The sequence below is a fragment of the Phyllopteryx taeniolatus genome, chromosome 19 (assembly GCF_024500385.1).
Source record: "Phyllopteryx taeniolatus isolate TA_2022b chromosome 19, UOR_Ptae_1.2, whole genome shotgun sequence".
Lineage (NCBI taxonomy): Eukaryota > Metazoa > Chordata > Actinopteri > Syngnathiformes > Syngnathidae > Phyllopteryx > Phyllopteryx taeniolatus.
In genome coordinates, this window is record NC_084520.1 from 10,782,367 (window position 1) to 10,799,467 (window position 17,101).

General features: G+C 39.5%; 2 protein-coding genes across 4 annotated transcripts; one reads left to right on the forward strand and one right to left on the reverse strand.

The window, feature by feature from the left end:
* Positions 1-143: 143 nt before the first annotated feature.
* pms2 (PMS1 homolog 2, mismatch repair system component) lies at positions 144-7,806 on the reverse strand. 2 transcript variants are annotated; one of them, XM_061755159.1, is made up of 15 exons: positions 7,068-7,806; positions 6,849-6,988; positions 6,640-6,726; positions 6,462-6,564; positions 5,492-5,675; positions 4,621-4,788; positions 4,447-4,544; positions 4,283-4,382; positions 4,111-4,195; positions 2,927-3,079; positions 2,094-2,853; positions 1,395-1,562; positions 887-987; positions 622-791; positions 144-538 (listed from the first exon to the last, which is right to left on the reverse strand). In XM_061755159.1, the coding sequence occupies exons 1-15, from the start codon at positions 7,079-7,081 to the stop codon at positions 395-397; spliced, it is 2,475 nt and encodes an 824-aa protein (XP_061611143.1). In that variant the 5' UTR covers positions 7,082-7,806; the 3' UTR covers positions 144-394. The 2 variants fall into 2 exon arrangements, with proteins under 2 accessions (XP_061611143.1, XP_061611142.1); XM_061755158.1 differs by having other exon boundaries at positions 6,849-6,991.
* A 151-nt stretch (positions 7,807-7,957) lies between these two features.
* eif2ak1 (eukaryotic translation initiation factor 2-alpha kinase 1) lies at positions 7,958-17,086 on the forward strand. 2 transcript variants are annotated; one of them, XM_061755160.1, is made up of 15 exons: positions 7,958-8,305; positions 11,326-11,493; positions 11,574-11,710; positions 12,905-12,948; positions 13,135-13,234; positions 13,320-13,400; positions 13,488-13,581; positions 13,672-13,720; positions 13,931-14,327; positions 15,461-15,569; positions 15,669-15,775; positions 15,866-15,980; positions 16,053-16,132; positions 16,216-16,449; positions 16,675-17,086. In XM_061755160.1, exons 1-15 carry the CDS (start codon positions 8,137-8,139, stop codon positions 16,801-16,803), a joined length of 2,013 nt encoding a protein of 670 aa, XP_061611144.1. In that variant the 5' UTR covers positions 7,958-8,136; the 3' UTR covers positions 16,804-17,086. The 2 variants fall into 2 exon arrangements, with proteins under 2 accessions (XP_061611144.1, XP_061611145.1); XM_061755161.1 differs by lacking the exon at positions 7,958-8,305 and adding an exon at positions 10,034-10,161.
* Positions 17,087-17,101: the final 15 nt, after the last annotated feature.

Sequence of the window (17,101 nt, forward strand, 5' to 3'; positions counted from 1 at the left end):
CAATTCATTTTGCAGGATTACAAACAACACGAACATTAAAAAAATAAAGTCCACTTAATTTTGTAGAGGGATTATATTTTGTTGTGCTGCCCATGTTGGAGAATCCCGATTAAAAAAAATACAGAAAAATAAATAAACATGTATCTCTGAAACATTTTTTATTTGACATATGTAATAACGTTTGTTCACGTCTAAAACTATACTGTGTGTTGCTGTAAAACTTAAAATGATAACATCTTGAAAGAATTTAAGAGTAAAAAATATTCAAAACAGTCACATACAGAATTTACACCAGATATAAACAGCATCTATAGATTGGGGTCAGGTTTTGATTCATCGAGTGAATCAGTGGGTTTAAGGCAACTTGAGCCAGTGAGTCTTCGAGCGTTCTCTCTCAATCTTGTGAGATGATATCCAGGTTGACCAGGTGTCTCATCGTGGGCCTCCCGTGAGGACAGTTCCACGGCTGCTCAATCTCACCCATGTGTAGCACCAGCTTCTTCATCTCGCTTGTACTCAGTGCGGTGCCAATCATCACCTGGGAAAGAACACGAGCGCCGACGACATATGCAAACGTGTCCAACTAGTATTCCGACAAATGGCGGGAAATTATAAACTCACGGATTTCCGACAAGCTCTGGAGGCGAACATCTGCCTGACGCGTGACGGCCGACACATGACGCCCGGGCTGTCGCTCAGCATGAAGATCAGCTCCTCAATGTCTGCTGGACCAAATGTCCAGTTCTTACTTGTTGGCAGAGATACCAGCTTGACCCTCTCCATCACCTGAGCTACATTGAAAGTGGGTGGGGAAAAAAATGCTTAATAGGTGAAAAGAGAAATCGGGTTTTGAACTTGATCACGCTAAATGTCATCATGCTCATACCTTCCTCGTCGACCTGAAATTCAAAGCCATTCTTTCGGAAAATGTCGATGTTTTCCATAAGTACGTTCTCATTGACTGCAGTGAGGTCAAGTTTTTGAGGGCTGAAAATGACAGAACAAATATGACTAAAATGGTAATGGTCACATATGGAATACTTCATGACGCTACACCCTCACAATCTATTACGATCCAATACAATAGATGAATACAAATATAATATAATACAGTGTGGCCAGACCAAAAGTTTTGTGATCTTGGTTATCTTAGTCAGATTTTTCTACAGGTACATTATACAAAAATCAGACCACGATAAACATTATCCACCATACATGTAACGTTTCACCTGTACAACTCAATTTTAAAAAAATGAAATCTTTTCGAGATGGGACGTAAAAATAAACTGAGAAAATGTTTTAGCAGAAGAAAGACAAGTGCAATACTGACAATTACAATAAAGATGAAAGTAAAAGTGTACGGTACACAAGTATACGTACATTCGGATACTTACACAATGAGTTTTTGTCCTTGGAGCACGGTGTGTTTCTGCAGCATCTCAAAGTTGTATTTCTCATCAGTGGCGTGCTGGTCAATCATGAAGATGTCCGAGTTGAGTTTGGTGATGATAAAGCCCAGATTAAACTGGCCCACGATCTCCATCTCTTTGAACATGGCTTTGCTGCTCAAACACAAATTCAAACAAACCAATTTCAATATAAATAGAATGTAAACAAACAGCTTACCCCCCACATTTTTTGCTTCAATTTTTCTTCAGTGGACATTGTGCTACTCCTTCTTATGTGCGCGCCTTGGCCACCTGGAGGCAGTACAATACAGACATACGGATACACATGAGGAGACGGTCACAATTGCTCCGTAATCTGCAGTAATATTTAGTCGTTCTTTGCAGAGGATCAAGAATACATACTTGCGTATTGTCATATTATCTGTCTACATATTCTGCCAAACTGCTGCTTGTTGTGAAGTGAGTTGTGTTGCATTCACTGCCACCATACAGCGTTCGTATCTTGAATTTTTGCTCACAAGTCGAAGAAAAAAAAAAATCGGCCAAACAACGCTTCATAACTCAAAAAACTAAGATGGGTCACTCGTATCTCAAGGCACCACTGTACATTGAAAAATTTGAGTTCAGCTCATGAACAATGGGAGCAAACGTAAAAGTGTTGCGTTCAGATTTATGTGATTCTACCTGATTTCCTTCTTCAGCTCCTCCTCTGCATGTTGGCTTTCACCCGGGTTGATTTTGGCTCTGAAGCGTCGGTACTGAAGCTCCTCACGGGCTTTTTGCTTCTGCTTTTGGGCCTGTAAACTCGTCATCTTCCCGGTCACTTCTTGCAATGAGAAGTGGAGCGGCACCGCCCTCTTTTGTAAACTGACCGGCGCATCCACCGCGCAGCACGGATTCTCTTTCTTGGCTCTTTTCGGATCTGGACTCATAGTGCTGCACTCGCTGTCATGCATCTCCTGGACAACTTTGTGGCTTTCTGGCTCTGTCGCTGCTTCCGTTTTTATGTCGGGTTCTTCCGCATCAAAAGCAGGTGAGTGTGGGCCAAAATTCTGACTACCTGGTGTAGGACTTATGTCACAACTGGACAGAACAATGTCTTTGGAGTCCATATCACTGCAAGATGTCCCCTTGCCATACCTGAACCCATCAAGCACTGAGGAGCCTGTATTTAAACTGTGTGTGAGTTTTACGGGAGATTTTACACTTGGATGATGGGCAGCAGTTTTCCCAGCGTCCTTAAAGAAAGACTTAAGGGTTTTCTGTGCTGGGCCGTTATTTGCAGCTTTTGAAGTGTTGGATTTGAAACCACCAATGACGCCGTGCTGACTTGAAAAAGCAGCTTGTAGAACAGCCAGGTTCAGTGGTGACTTCGGGCTCTGCATCACTGCTTCGGTGTCTTCAGATTCTAGCATGTTCTCTTCAGATTGTTTAGATGTAGTCGCTGCAAAATAAATTCACAGATAGTTTTACAAAGAAGATTTTCTAAGTTTGTGAATAAAACAATCTCATCTTACTGTTGCCGGGGATGAGACTATCGTTTAGACTGATTTTATTGACACCAGCCTCAAACATGTTGATGAGACAAGACTTGAGAATAGCCAACAAGAGCTTCTCCTCCTGAAGGAAAATCTGCCGCTTGTCTGGGGTAACGTTTACATCCACACACTCTGGGGAAAAAAAATAAAAAATGTACAGTTCAAGTTGGTGCTTCTGATATCAGAAATTACAGCGAACCCACTTTCATTTCAGGGAATAAATTCCAGACACACTCGCTCTAATAAGTGATAATCCATGATATAGAGAGACCATATTAATTACCTACATGGTTTTACCGCTCTCAAAACGTTCAAACACATTTAAGCTTCTTAATACACACTTTTTAAACACGATCTAAACATATTTGAACACATAAAAGCAAGCACAAAATGTATAGAAAATACTCTACATACTGTAGTGTCTGTGTGTTTGATGCATGTGCCTTTAAGAGGCGGGCCCTGGCGGGGTAGCATGCAATGTCAGCGAGTCTCCATGTGAGTGTCTGGGCGTGAGCCGTGGCCAAAAGCAGCTCCTGTGTGAGTGTGCTTATTGTGTTTTACTGTTCTCCCAACCTTCAATAAACAGCATTACAGTAAGTAATATTATAGTGCACCACAAGTAATTGACCCGCCCCAACTGCCGATAGATGCCACAAGATGGCAGAAAAGCACTACTTTTGCCTAAATGAAGTTCCTCAACTCACTTCAACATAGTTCCTTAACCCCGCGATGCCACAAGATGGTGGCAAAGTACTAGTTTTTTAAATGAAGATCATCAACTTACTGTACTTCAACACATTTTTTGAAACCAAGATGCCACACAATCGTGCCAAACTACTTTTGTCTAAATGAAGCTCTTCAACTTACTTAAACAGAGCTCTTTGGCACCAAGATGCCATAATATGGCGGCAAAGCAATACTTTTATTGCTGAATATGTGACTTTGCGAAAACCGAACCGCAAATACGAGGGGGTTCACTGTACTGTAAAAACCCATAAAAATCGATTGCTATGAAGCGCAGATTTCCACGATATAGCAGCAATTTTCAGGACAGACCGATAGATACAGTCCACCAAGAAATCAGCGAAATAGCGGGGGTGTGAATGACGAACCACGATATACTGAGGGAACAATGTAACAAGGCTAAAAGTCTGTTTTCTTACCTGAGGCAACTTCTATGTTCAGGGCAACAAAAGGATACTGATGTCTGTTGTACATATGATAGATTTCATTCACAAGTTTGGTCACCTGCGAGATGAGAAGAACCAAAATTGAAGGTGAAAGCAAAAGCCCCTGTTGCAACATCTTATCCCCACTAACGATTCCAGTACACACCTTTTGGGGATCACATGGTCGCTTGTTTATAAAAAAGAACTGTCTGTCCGTGGCACTTCTTCCCACACCATGGTCTGCTTGCGACACAAACCCTGTGATGCTGCCAAAATTGTGCTTATCAATATAAAATACACAGGACACCACAATGCAACAGCGGAAGTCACCTAAAGAGCTTTTTGGGGAGTTCTGCGTTCTCGAGTCCATATTCTTCCAAGACCTTCTCGTTAGGGGGTACTTGCTTAAAGGGTAGAAGGTTCTGGAGCTGCAGAAACAAAGAAAGAATGTTCAACAAGTCCGACATCTCAGAGAAATGAGTGTTGCGAAATCTATTTCCCAACCTGTTTGGGCCCAAATACAGCTCCTATGTTGTCTCTCATATTCCGGCTACCACTCGTGCTGACAACTGTGTTGCGCTTCCCTTGCCCACTTTGGTTGGAGCATGTAATGCGCACTCCTGAGGAGATGATGCAGTAAGACTGCAAAACATGCACCATTTTGGTAAACTCCTGAAAGACAAACGGCAAATCAATCCAAACATTTAAAAAAAACCAATGATGATAGAAGCTAAAGTTGTTATAAAAAGTCTACACTCCCCTCTTCAAATGCCAGGTTCTTGTGATGTAAAAAAATTTGACCAAGATAAATCATTTCAAAACCTTTCCACCATTAATGTGACCTATAACCTGACCAACTCATTTTTTCCCCCCCCAACAGGGGAAGTAAAAATAATGAAATGAAATAATGTGGTCTCACAAGTTTGCATATTCTCATATTTAAAAGGTGACACGTCTGTGCTGAATCCCATTTAACATGAGTTTGAATCAGGTTAATAATTATGAACACAGCCACAACACACTTATAAGAGGGTGTGCAAACTTATAAAATCACATTTTTTCAATTGTTTATTTTTACTTCCCCTCTCAAAAAGATTGGAAAAGAAAAATCTTTGCGTTGTACAGGTTATAGGCCAGATTAATGTTGGATTTTTATTTTATTTTAAATGATTTATTTTATATCGCACAAACCTGACATTTGAACTGGGGTGAGTAGACTTAATATTCACTGCATTATATGCAATAAACTCAAATTAGTCAATAAAACCACATTACACGACATTAGGTACTGTGCACTCTCACAGTCTAATCAGTCACTGACATGATAAATGACTGCATCATATTGAGAGTTATATAAAACAAATATTCAACTGGCCTTCTTAATATTGCGCTGGAACTCCTTGTGTCTGACCGGCAGGGTCAGGAAGAGCTGCTGCAGGCTGACCGTGGTGCCTTGCTGCCGCGGATGAGGTACCCGCTGAACCAAGTCACCTTTGTGGTCAAAGAGCAGCTTGGTCCCCACAGGGCTGGACTCATGGCATGTCACCACACTTAGGTCACTGGTGGGAGAATGACAGATGGACATCGACATTTGATTTCGATAGTATATATCACTGAGAGGGCTCACAACTTGATTCTGATGGTTAAAATAGAAAATCACAAACATCATACAGTTAATACAAAAATGTTTTTACTGTTTTTTTTTTTTTTTTTACACAGAGGAGGCAGTTGTCGGCTCAAATGGAAGCGCATTATACAATTTGAGAGCAACGGACTGCAAGGCTCCATCACAGCGGTGGGCATAGCTTTGCTCTCAAAGGCTACATTGGATTTTTTTTTTTTTTATGGAAAGGTGTGACAAGTCACATGTAGATGATGTTAAAATAATAATAATAAAGTGACATTTAAAAGTGGGGGGAGGGGGCCAAATGTGACGCCCAGGCCATAATATTGCCCTCCATTGCTCGATCACTTTTGGTTGTTGACACCAGATGCACTAATTCTGGAGGAATGTGAACATTGAGGTCTCTTTAAGTAACTTCCATTCATGTATTCTGGAGTGCTTGGAGATAGTCTAATGAGGTTTTGTTCAGAAAGGTGAGGAGAGAATTGCTATAGCCAGGACGTGAGGAGATAAAAACATGAACGATTCAGAATGAGATAACACGGACCTAAGCTTTGGAATATTTTTTAAGGCGCAAAAAGGAAGAACTGGTCTCTGTTTACAAACAAAAAGCATGGCCAGATCAAATATCACACCAAGGTTTCTCAATCTGGGTCGTCATTTGTAGACTGGGACCCTGAACATATGGCGGCTGTGGCATTAAGAAAGGCTGTAGTGATACCTCAGAGCACACAAAGAGCTGAGGGCTTCGCCTCTGAAGCCAAACGTCTCCACGTGGATGAGATCGGAGAAATCCCTCAACTTTGAAGTATGATGTTTTAACGCTGTGGGACAGATGAGATTTCACCATTCAAATATCTTAACGATTAGAATGGACGGATAAACTTGCAGATACGTACTCAACCCTTCAAAGTTGGCCTCCTCGACGCCTTTTCCATTATCCGATACCTCCACTAGTTCTATTCCGTGCTCTTTCAGCTTGACATCTGGAACATTTAATAAAGTTCTACTGCAACCTTGAAGGCGCTAAGATCCATACAACTTGAAGTATCTGTACTTCTACTGAAGTATAGTGTGAGTACTTTTGCTGCCTCTGATTCTTTCTTACCAATGTTGGTGGCCCCAGCATCAATGCTGTTCTCCACCAGTTCTTTCACAGCAGTGGCCAAGGTCAGCACCACCTGCCCTGAGCAGATTTGATGCACCGAGTGCTTATCTATGGCCTTGATGGCTCCAGCAGGTTCCGAGCTGCTAAACACACAACAGGAGATTACAATGCCCATGCACGGTTTTGCTTCTTTCTATTCAAAATCAAAAATCAACATACCAAATGTCAGTCATCTTGCAGGAAATGCTACATGAATTAGCGAATAGAACGTCCGGAGGTTTTACTACTAAATATAAACGTGCTTAATTGTAAAACGTAGATAATAGGAGACGAAATGATGTTCCCATTGTTAACTTTTCCTCATTTACTCAATATTCATTCATAAAATAGCTGAACTAAAGTTAGCCATGAAGTTGTAAACAAACAAAAATGAGCTCTCAAACCGAACCGCGCAGTGGGGACTGATTGTTTGAAAGAGTCACTGCTGCGTAAAAACTGCACATATTGACTGAGGAATAATAAACCTCAGGGACCGCGATAGACAAACTCAAAATCAAAATACACATAAAGAAATAATATCATATAAACGAATAATATCGACATGTAACCTCTCAATGCAACGTTTAATCAACGAGGGACTATTTTAAAGAGTCACTACTGCGTATTAATTTCGCATTTTGACAAGAACAAGGACCGTGATAGAAGAGAAAATTACAAAACTATCCATCAGTTTTCTTTACCGATTGTCTAAAAAAATTGAATAAAAGAAAACAAATAGGAGGATACTAAAGGAATAAACTATATCTAAATGTTACCGCTCAATGTAATGTTTCATCACCGTATGCACTTTTAACTTTGGCCGAATACGGTTTTAGGACGCACACACAAGTGCCTCATTGTGTTCAACGTACAAATAAAGCTTTGTCATGGGAAGGCAGGGAACCTATTGATTTTTCTTAAAATATATGTAAAATATCCCCTTATAGAATTTAAAATTATCAGTTCTTGTTTCACTTCTCATGTTTTTAATGACAGTAAATAATTGTTTGATAATAAATGGTATTGCCAGACGGTCCCTCCTTCTAAATCTGAGGAAAAAATGGCCGCCACCTTGGCTCGGAGTGCAACTCGTGAGAGTTTCTGTCCGAAACTTGTAACCAAGTTGATATTGATTAAACAAATGTAGCTAGCCAAGTTTTACTGTTATTATTATTATTATTTTAACAATTGTAGGTAGGTTTCGCTCACGTTAATTCCGGTTCGACGTGATTTAATTTGGCTAATTAACATGTACAGTTTAACGTCCACCAACAGGCTCGTGCGATCAGATGAATGTTCTAGTAGCAGTAATAAGCTTCTAGTTCCCCGAAGCCGCCTGCTTAAAGCCGTTGGTAATCATGACTGCACTAGCCTGCCAAGTCTTGCCACCCAAGACGACGATGAAGTACACTTTGACAGTAAGCAGCTTTTCTTCTTAATAGTTTGTCTTATATAACGTTTCCACACGTATAGTTAGCTTCGTGTTAGCCAGTAGTCGCCTTCTTGGTTTGAAATGCTAAAACGTGCTCATTGCTTGCAAATACGTTAAAGGCTTGGAGAAAATTTTGTTGCTCGAGTTAAATACCTTTTTAAAGTCTACAGATTGGGATGAATAAAAAAAATCTATCTATCTATCTATGTAGCTATGTAATCTAATCTAAAACTGTAAACATCCTGAACATGCTAAATAGTGCATACGTCAGTGGTGGGAAGTACTTTGTTACTCTTTGTTTAGTTTTCAGGTATCTCTACTTGAGTATTTATTTTTCAGATGACTTTTTAATTTTACTCCCTTCATTTGAAAACAGATCTGTACAGTACTTTCTACTCCTTTGTCAAATTTGGCTCGTTATTATTTTTTTAATATATAACTCTGCAGATGGCGACACAATGTAAAAAAGTTGTAACTAGAGAGAGGTATACATTTTGATTTACTGATTGTTTGAGATCTTGGGCACTTAGACAACGCAAACCGGGAAACAACGATTACGCAACACATTCAGAAATATATTCTCCATCCGCAGCCTTATTTAAGAGTCTTGTTTACCTTTTTTTTTTTTGCTCTGCTAAGTTATCAAAATGTTATAAAAATACATTTACAGTAAAAATTCATATTTACTTTTGTACTTAATTATGTTTCAGAGGCTGTGCTTTATTTTTTCTTTAAAGAGTTCATTCATTACTTCTTTCTTAATTTACACAAGTCCAGTTATCTGTACTTTTACTTAAATGGGATGTGAGGACAGGTAGTCGTTCGGCGCATCAGACTAGTAGTGGTGCCTCAGGCGTGTGGAAATATTTTACTAAAAATGAGACTGGTAGCCGTCCCTTGCAAAATATGTAAGTTTCTTTTCGAATATAACAAAAGCAAAAGTGCTGAGAACGCCATCTGAGAAGGTGTCAGCCCACGAACAGCCAAAATCCTCACGTCAGCTGTCAGCGAATTCACCAGACAGTTTCTTGTAACAGTGAAAAGACAGACAACATACTGTAGCGTCCGGTTGGACGACAGAAGTTCAAGCGGTGATCGATCAATAACCTCTTCATTGCGAAAATGAATGGTTAATGTCAACAACTCGTATTTCGGTCAAACCATCCCATAGACACACGGGGCGCCAGCCCCCGACTCTCATTCAGTCACTGCTCGCAGTCAGACACACAAAACCTAAGCTCCTGAACCTCAAAACCAAATGCTTTGAAAGAGTCTACAAAACACAAAAATTTAAATAATTCTCAGTTCTTTATCGGTTTACCATTTCCTTTAATCCATGTCAGTACTGTGTTTAGTTGTATTATTTATTATCTATGGACTTTACAAAGTCATTTAAGCAGAGCAACACAATTTTCTACAAAACTTTTAATACAGTGGTTCTCACACTCGGGTGTCTGAGGCCGAACTTGGGGAGCCACAAAATAATTTGCAATAAATGATGTCGTATCCAGATATCATTACAGAGCTACACATTCTGCTACATGATGAAGGAGGTTAGAATATTCTTTGAAGAGACAGCGCTTCAAGATCGCGCTGTTATTATATTATCTCATCATGCTGCCTCTCTGTTTATAGTGTTTAGGGAGGTGGAGGTCTGGTGGCCACTGGCCCCTCAAGATAAGCATGACTGCTGTACACGCCTCCTTCTATATTAACTAGATGAGCATATTTGCCTTAAAATTGAACAGGATTCTCATTAGTGCTGCTCTGGGTGATGTTATGGAAGCATGGACCGAGAAGAAAAAAATATTGTTGAAATAATAGCTAAAGCAATCGAAGAAGGTAAGAGAATTATAACTTTGATAGAACAGTTTGTGTTCAGTGTGTCTTTATTTCCAAAATAGGTTGATTGTCAAATCATGAGTGCCAAATATATCTGGAGTGTAACACTTTTTAAAGGGAAGTTATTTTTTTTTTTTCATGAGTACAAGTACTTATATTAGGATACTCGCCGATACTTGAGTATGCCATTACGTCTTGCAGTTTGGTCAAAAACACAAAACACTCACCTTTCTTGAACATGTTTAACACTTTTTATACTAACAATTTGTCATTACCTTCCAACTGCATGTTTTTCTAACAGTTACATTTCACTTGAATGGAGCCTGTGGTAAAAAAGGTGTCTTAGTGTGCTGTCTCAGTCTGACCACTAGGGGGCAATATGTCAAAGAATTACAGTTGACCCGTGCAGTTGACCCCTGTTTTGACATTTGTGAATTCACCCATTGTTGGATTATTATTTTTTTTTTTGGCTAATTTATCCGTTTTTTTTAATTATTATTGAAATTTTTTTTGGGGGGGTGGTTTGTGGTATCCCCTGCTTGTAAGCTTTTTTTTATTATTATTTTTTTTTTATTTATTTATTTTTTTAACCCAACCCCTCTCTAAATGTTTTTTTTTTCTCCACCCCATGGCAATCATAAGACAGCGTCAATTATTGCTGGATTTTTTGCTTTTTACAGTCAGGCTCGATCACTATCCCCTGCAAATAGCGGGGTTCCACTGTACATTCAGTAGATAGAGAGAAATGCACGAATGCTTTTGAGAATACCACAAGTTATTATCATATCAAACTGACTGGAAAACTGAGGCGATACTTCATTACACCATCACTTCTCTTTACTCGTTTGTGATGGGAGCCCGAAACTGAGCAGTGCAGAGCTGAACCGGCGACTGGGCTCGGGAAACTTGCTGCTTGCTGGACAGCCCGCTGCTGCAACTCGTGTAGCGGAGTTCATCAATTTTGGAAAGCAAAATTTGAGGTCGGCTGTATCGGTGTGTCGTATTGGAGTTATTTTTTATTTTTTTTCGTCAGAGTTCAGTTTGAGTATAGAAATAAGTTATCAACACCGATAGTTATTGTAAACAACGACATTGTATGACAAAGGAATCGTAATTCTTAGTTGTTATTGGTGTATGATTAATGAATTTTCCCTGTATGTCCAGCTTCTGACGCCGACAGTAACCATGAAGTGCTCATGGCAGGTAGACGCTACCCGTCCATCCAAGAGTTTGCCTCAGCTATCCCCAACCACCTCCTCCTGGGCTCTCTGCTGGAGCACCTGTGCTTTGTTTATGAGAGTAATCCAGCACGCTCTCGAATGCTATTTAAAGGTACGGACTACAATGTTACATTGATGTTAAATCCTGCTTCTGCATGAACTTTTTCAATTTCATTGTTTGTCTCTTTGAAGTTATTGGCCAGCGCTTAGCTTCTATGAATCTTCTCTCACCTTTGGCCATAAGCGACGAGTTCAGCACGGTCAGACTCCAACACAACCGGGCCTTCACCGAGCTGATACATGCTGCCAGCTCCTCACTGTACCCACAGGTAATATTCACCAAAAAATGTAATACTTTATGAGACTAAGGATATCAATATATTATGAGGAAATATTAATGGTATGACCCCACTATATAGTATTGAGACAGTGGCGGATGGTCTCAAGACTGTTGCGTTTGTGATAATTTTGACATGCATTCATTCAAATGTTAGGTGTTCCGTTTCCCCCATGAAAAATGATTTTTGTTCTTGTGATTTTACTCCCCCTCACGTGTGGCCCCAATACTTAATACTCGAGCTTTTTTTATTAGTTAAACACGAACAAGAAATCTTGATATAATTCCAGAATTGCCTGTATATTATATCACCCTTCTGTTATAATTTGGTTTTTATTTCAAGGGTAGCCTCCAAGTTGATATTTGTATATGTATTTATAAAAATGTGCGCGCGTTTACATGTTGCACAGTATCTGAATATGTACATTCTAATATCTTATTTAATTGTATCCCAACAGAGGGACAGGCCATAGTTTCATTTAGATAACTTGCAAATTACTATTTGTAACACTATTTGAGATTTTTTTCATATGGGTAAAAAATGGTATCGCTTCAATTTTGACAAAGATGACATCTTTCCTCATCGATGTCATAGATGTTATTGTCATCTACAGTCATAGAAAAAAATATTAGACCGCTGTGTTTCTTCAATTTCTTGTTAATTTTAATGTGTGTTACCACTAAAGGTATATTACCCGAAGAATACAATGAACGTGACAAAAATACTGCGGATTCTATGATACTTTATCCTGGTTGACATGCTGAAGCTCAATTGTAATTCCAATGATTTTGGTTCCTGTCAAGAAAGGCATGGAAAAATGATTAGATATCAGCTCTTAAATTCAACCATCATGAGCTATTTTTGATGTCATCATTCTAATTGTTCAAACAAATGTACCTTTAGTTGTATCAGGCATTAAAAATGAACAAAATACTCAAGAAAAAAGGGTGGTCTAATAATCTTTCCCATGACTGTAATGTCATACAAAGATAGTTAGCATTTGAGTGACCTTATTTTTGGAATCTAAATGTTTTGTTGAACATCTTTTGGGTACATACACAGTATGATAAACAATTATAATTGAGATGTATTGTGGTAATTTTACATTCACGCATTTCTAGTTTAGTTTGTTGCCGCCATTGTTTATGGCTTGATTATTGTTTATGTTCTCTTCTCATTTGATAGGAACAGCAACCGCTTAACATAAATGCACACAATCCTGCCGTAAGGTAAGGTTTACTTGTAGTTGTTGAAATACTTGAAGCATCTCAAAGTGCTTTGAAAATCATGATACAAATAAAATGCATTATCATTACGAATGATCACCTGACCTGTTAGCTTTATGACATTCCATAGCATACGCATATGGCAAGTAAGGAAAATGTGTCTTTAAGTTGCTGTTTGTTCTCCTGCAGACTGAAAGAAGGACTGTTTCAAGCACAGACGTCACGTTATCTGAGCGAGTTTGAAGAAATCGGTAGAATTGGAAAGGGATCTTATGGAAACGTTTATAAGGTACCTGCTGCATTGTTTTTTGGGATTATTGAAGAAACACAGGAATGGGATCGGTTGCCACATTTATATTACCTGTGACATAAAGGTGGTGAACAAACTGGATGGGCAGTACTACGCTGTGAAAAAGATTCTCATTAAAAAAGTCTCCAAGGATGATTGCATGAAGGTGAGCGCTCAGTGTAACTTCAAATTCGGTTTCACATTCAGATAACAGCTCCTAATTGCGATGTTCCTGTTTATGGTTACGAAATAGGTCCTCAGGGAAGTGAAAGTGCTGTCCAGCTTGCAGCATGTTAATGTCGTCGGCTATCACACAGCGTGGATGGAGCACGTGCAGCCAACGACATGTGAGTACACGCCTGTAAATCTTTTTGTTTATGGCAAGTCTGTTGTAAACGCAGGTCAAAGCTGTAATGGCAAAATGTCTCCCAATGTAGATACAGAGACTGTCCTACCTGAACTGGCTTCACCTGCACAAGAAGACACGTAAAATAACTAAAACATTTACAATTAACAATAGTAACCTTTTATGCCAAAAGTATTTATACCAATCACAGTAATCACTCAAAGAATCCACGTGGAATTTACCATTGTATGACTTGTTTGCTGTATGTAATAATTTCTATTAGCGAGCAAATAATGAGTCTAGCTTTAACATAAATTGTCTGTTATCCTTTTTTTTTTTTTTTTTTGCAGTTCAGATGAGGACCCTGACAGCAGTAGCTCAAGTTTCTCTGTAGTTTTCCAAAGCGCTAGCCAGCCACAGGCGGATGGTTGTTCAAATGCCGCGGTGCCTCCGAGTAATGGCCCACCTCCTAAACCCCTGGCACTGACGCAAGAGAAGGGTCAGGGGGTGTGCCCGAACATGATGCGACGCATCCCAGAGAACTACGTACCCTGCGTGTTCCTGGGACAGAGAGGGCCCATTAACAGTTCCAAATGTCCCGCCGTTGGTTGGGACACGTCGGGACTGTTGGAGGAGGAGTCCAGCAGGAGCAGCATTGAGCTCAACAACAACAACAACACCACCTGTGCTGAAAAGAAGTGTGAGCACTACAATAACAATAAACACATAGCAAGACCCTCGAAAGAGGTAGGTGCAGTAAGATACATTTCCTTATTCTCCCTCTTGTGTCAGTTTACTGAATCACTTCCAGTAGTAGTCGTCGTAGTGAAACACTTCTTCTTCTTTGTTTGTGTCCGCATGACCATTATACTGCCCCCAGTGGCCATGTCACACACACCAGGGGAAGGAGCAGTAAATTAATCATGATCCACAAACACTTTAAATCTTTGCATGTTTTTGTAAAGTACAATATTATTGAGTGCTATTTTCCTGACTAAAAACACATTACAAAAATTATTTTTTTTGTGGGGGGGGAGGCTTGAACAGGTTAATAGCATCTCCGTTCATTTCAATGGAAAAAGGATTTGAGAGTTTGGAGGTACAACAGTGGTCACGGAATAAATTAAACTCGTATCTCAAGGCACCAGTATGTTTGAGTGATGCATCTCGACTGAGACAAGCTGAGAATGTCGTAGAAGAGCTAAGTGGCTTCAATTTCTCGTGGTTATTCGCTTTTGTCGTGCGATCGACACTTGAAAACCAAATGTAGTCAACCAGTCTTCCCTCTCACATCCCCAGCTTGTGCAAAGTGCAGCTGCACACAGCTCTGTTGGCCGCCTGTGCGTTTGAGAGTCCATTTTAAAAGGATTTTATTTGTTAAATCTTTAAATGGTCTTGCTTCGCCTTACCTCGCTGAGCTGATTTACCTGTACACTCCTGCCAGCTGCTGCTGGATTTAAACAGAAGCTCACGAGGGACAGCATTTTCTGTTGCTGCTCTTAAAATGAAGTTGGGTGGATTGATAGCTAGCTACACTAACTTGCAGAGGAATAAAAAAAATCACTATAAGTCAGTAGTTAAAAAAAAATAAACGTTATTTAAAACTTTATTTTAAAGTGCAAAAATAAAAAATACTAATTATACATTTAAAGTCTCTGTGTCCCAATCTTCCTTTGCACATTAGCTTGGCCCCTTTACACTTTTATTTCTTTGGCTTTCCAACAAGTGTGAGACAATGATTTTGGTTTATTGTTTATAATGTATCACTGATTTTAGTAGTAATTTGCAAATATTAATCATCTGTAATTTACAGCGTTTTGTTTGAAGGATTTGTTTTTTTAAGTGCTTTATAAATAAAGTTATAAAAATGGTGTGTGCAGGTCCACCTCCACCTGATGCTCTACATCCAGATGCAGCTATGTGAACGTTCACTCAAGGACTGGATGACCGAGAGGAATTCCAAGCCCAAAGAGGAGCAAGCCTCAAGATGTATTCGCCCGGCATCAGTTACATACTCAAAATACAATATATGCATATAATTTATTCAAATAATATGGTTTAACATGTTTCCAATAATCTTCTTCAAAGGTCCTTATGGATGTGTGAATGCTGAGCAGACGTTCAGTCTGCTAAGGAAGTTACTCGAAGGGGTGGAGTACATTCACTCACGGGGAATCATTCACAGAGACCTCAAGGTAATGTGCTTTGGAGCCTTTGTACCATTCACTGGAAAAAAAAAAAAAGTGGCACTTGAAGCTAATTATCGTGTTGTCATTTCTTCCCAGCCAAGGAACATTTTCCTGAACGGTCATGACTGTCACATTCGTATTGGCGACTTCGGTTTGGCCTGCAGTGATCTAATACTAGATAGTCATGAAAGCGCCCTTTCTCCCCTAAGTGGTAAGACTTCACTGCTTCCAACATTTTAACACCAGAAAACCCGGTTATTTGTTTTGATATTATGTTTTTCAGATTGCCCACATACTATGGGTGTCGGTACATTTGTTTACGCTTCACCAGAGCAACTGAAGAGCTCCCATTATGATTCAAAGGTATTTATAGTAGGAGTAAGACAGCTGAATAAATAAATTTCAAAAAAAAATTATTTTGCTAAATGTTGTCCTTTCTCTCACAGACAGACATGTACAGCATTGGGGTGCTTGCTCTTGAGCTTTTCCAGCCCTTCGGAACAGAAATGGAGCGAGTCCGGACATTCGGGGACTTGAGGGAGGGCAAAATACCAGACTCCTTCAGCAGCAGATGGCCTGTCCTAGCCAATTACATCTTGAAGCTGACGAGTCATGAGCCCAGCGTACGGCCCACAGCCAGCGAGCTGCTACAGAGTCAACTGTTCTGCAATAAAGATGTGGTATGTTCTCTTAAGTTCCGGTTCTAATAATATATCAAAGTCATACTGTGCAACTTTATGGAATCAAATGTATTCATGGGTTACTAATTCTGTTAATACTTTCATGTGTATCACCATTTAAAAAAAAAAAAAAAAAAAAAAAAGTCACAAATTCCTAAATCTTTGGCAAACCAGATCTTCGAATGACTTCAATGAAATATTCCTGTTCCAATTTTCTTCAATCAGGTGATCTGTAGTTTGCAGAAAAAGGTTGAAGAACAAGAGGACGAAATCCTTCATCTGAGAAAACAAATACAGCGGCTCCAAAGTTCACAGAGTACATTTCAGAATTGTCAGAGCTGGGAAAACACCTGACACTTTAAAGGTTCACGGTGTATCTACAATTTAGTGGCTTACTTTGTGTGTGTGTGTGTGTGTGTGTGTGTGTGTGTGTGTGTGTGTGTGTGTGTTTGTGTGTGTGTGTGAGTGTGTACGTACAAGTGTCTTGGACACTTGTATGTAAAGGTGTATTATTCATCATTCTGAGGTCATTTAGAAAAAAAATTGTTCATTAACATATTTACAATGTATTTTACAGTATTGGGCAGAGATTGTTTTTGCCCCATTGTCAACACTTTAAGTAAATGTATAGAAGTTCTCCTCTTTTGCATAT

Excerpts from the sequence above, each read along its gene's own strand:
- pms2 (XM_061755158.1), bottom strand. Across the intron at positions 5,676-6,461 it reads AGCTCTTTGTGTGCTCTGAG|TGACCTAAGTGTGGTGACAT; the intron begins GTATCACTACAG and ends TTCTCCCACCAG. Across the intron at positions 4,545-4,620 it reads CTGTATTTGGGCCCAAACAG|CTCCAGAACCTTCTACCCTT; the intron begins GTTGGGAAATAG and ends TTGTTTCTGCAG.
- eif2ak1 (XM_061755160.1), top strand. The coding sequence starts at position 8,137 with ATGTACAGTTTAACGTCCACCAACAGGCTCGTGCGATCAGATGAATGT. Across the intron at positions 8,306-11,325 it reads CGATGAAGTACACTTTGACA|CTTCTGACGCCGACAGTAAC; the intron begins GTAAGCAGCTTT and ends CTGTATGTCCAG. Across the intron at positions 15,570-15,668 it reads AGAGGAGCAAGCCTCAAGAT|GTCCTTATGGATGTGTGAAT; the intron begins GTATTCGCCCGG and ends TCTTCTTCAAAG.